Source organism: Sinocyclocheilus grahami, unplaced genomic scaffold (assembly GCF_001515645.1).
Source record: "Sinocyclocheilus grahami isolate Dianchi unplaced genomic scaffold, SAMN03320097.WGS_v1.1 scaffold9733.1, whole genome shotgun sequence".
In the NCBI taxonomy this organism is placed as follows: Eukaryota; Metazoa; Chordata; class Actinopteri; order Cypriniformes; family Cyprinidae; genus Sinocyclocheilus; species Sinocyclocheilus grahami.
Genome location: NW_015512812.1, coordinates 1 through 941, shown reverse-complemented (window position 1 = coordinate 941; position 941 = coordinate 1). Strand labels below are relative to the sequence as shown.

The 941-nt window shown below is 42.0% G+C and overlaps 1 protein-coding gene across 1 annotated transcript in view; it reads left to right on the top strand.

Annotated features, from left to right (window-relative positions):
• The window catches only part of LOC107578322 (von Willebrand factor D and EGF domain-containing protein-like), a gene marked incomplete at its 3' end in the record, with an annotated part of 3781 nt that extends 2912 nt beyond the window's left edge, over positions 1–869 (top strand). The window contains exons 5-7 of the mRNA XM_016264289.1: positions 36–109; positions 249–525; positions 673–869. Of these exons, the coding sequence (XP_016119775.1) occupies positions 36–109; positions 249–525; positions 673–869 (548 nt within the window). The remainder of the gene's footprint in view (positions 1–35; positions 110–248; positions 526–672) is intronic.
• Positions 870–941: the final 72 nt, after the last annotated feature.

The following is a 941-nucleotide window of genomic DNA, read 5'->3' as shown; positions in this document are numbered from 1 at the left end:
ATACATAAAAGATGTTCTTCTGTTCTTCCTCTCAGATTCTAGTAAAGGACGTTCCATCTGCTCACTGTTACACTTTTACGGACCCCCACATCATCACATTTGATGGCAGGTAATGGCTCTACAATCAAAAGTAGTCAAATTATAAAAGTTGATATATTAAGCCCGTGTTTTGCTGTGGCATTACCAGTGAACACTTTTCAATGCAAATGCAGTGAGAATTACATATAATATTGTTTGTTTGTTCACAGGAGGTATGATAATTACCAGATAGGCACCTTTGTGCTGTACAGGAGCACTGCTCGGCCGTTTGAGGTGCATGTGAGACAGTGGGAATGTGCCGGCATGACCGCCCATCACACCTCATGTGTCTGTGGCTTTGCGGCCAGGGATGGTGGTAATGTTGTCACTTATGACATGTGTAACGGACTGGTGGGAGAGACAAAGCCACGCCTCTCTGTGAAGAACGGAGACCTGCTAAAGAGTGGAATCCGTGTCAATGAGTCCTACCAAGGCCGCAAAGTCACTGTGAGTGATATTGGGTGTATATTAGTATGCATTTGGGATTATCTTGTAAAGTCTGAGAAAACATGATAACTGGAACATGTTCAAGATATTAGAGTTGCTTTAGTAAGTATAAAAAATGAATGTAAACTTTTTTTTATTTTTGTTCAGATTACATTCTTGTCGGGGGCATTTGTGCGTGTGGATGTGGCTGACTGGGGAATGAGTCTGACTGTAAGGGCCCCAGGCTCTGATCAAGGCCACACTGAAGGCCTGTGTGGAACTTTTGATGGAAAGCCAATGAATGACTACCACAAAGAGGGAGGACAGTCTGTGGAGGACAGCACTTCTTTTATAAATGCATGGAGGTGAGACTTGCCATGCTTAATTAGTTCAATAGATGTTTAATATTTAGTACTTGGGGTTAATTTAAATTCATA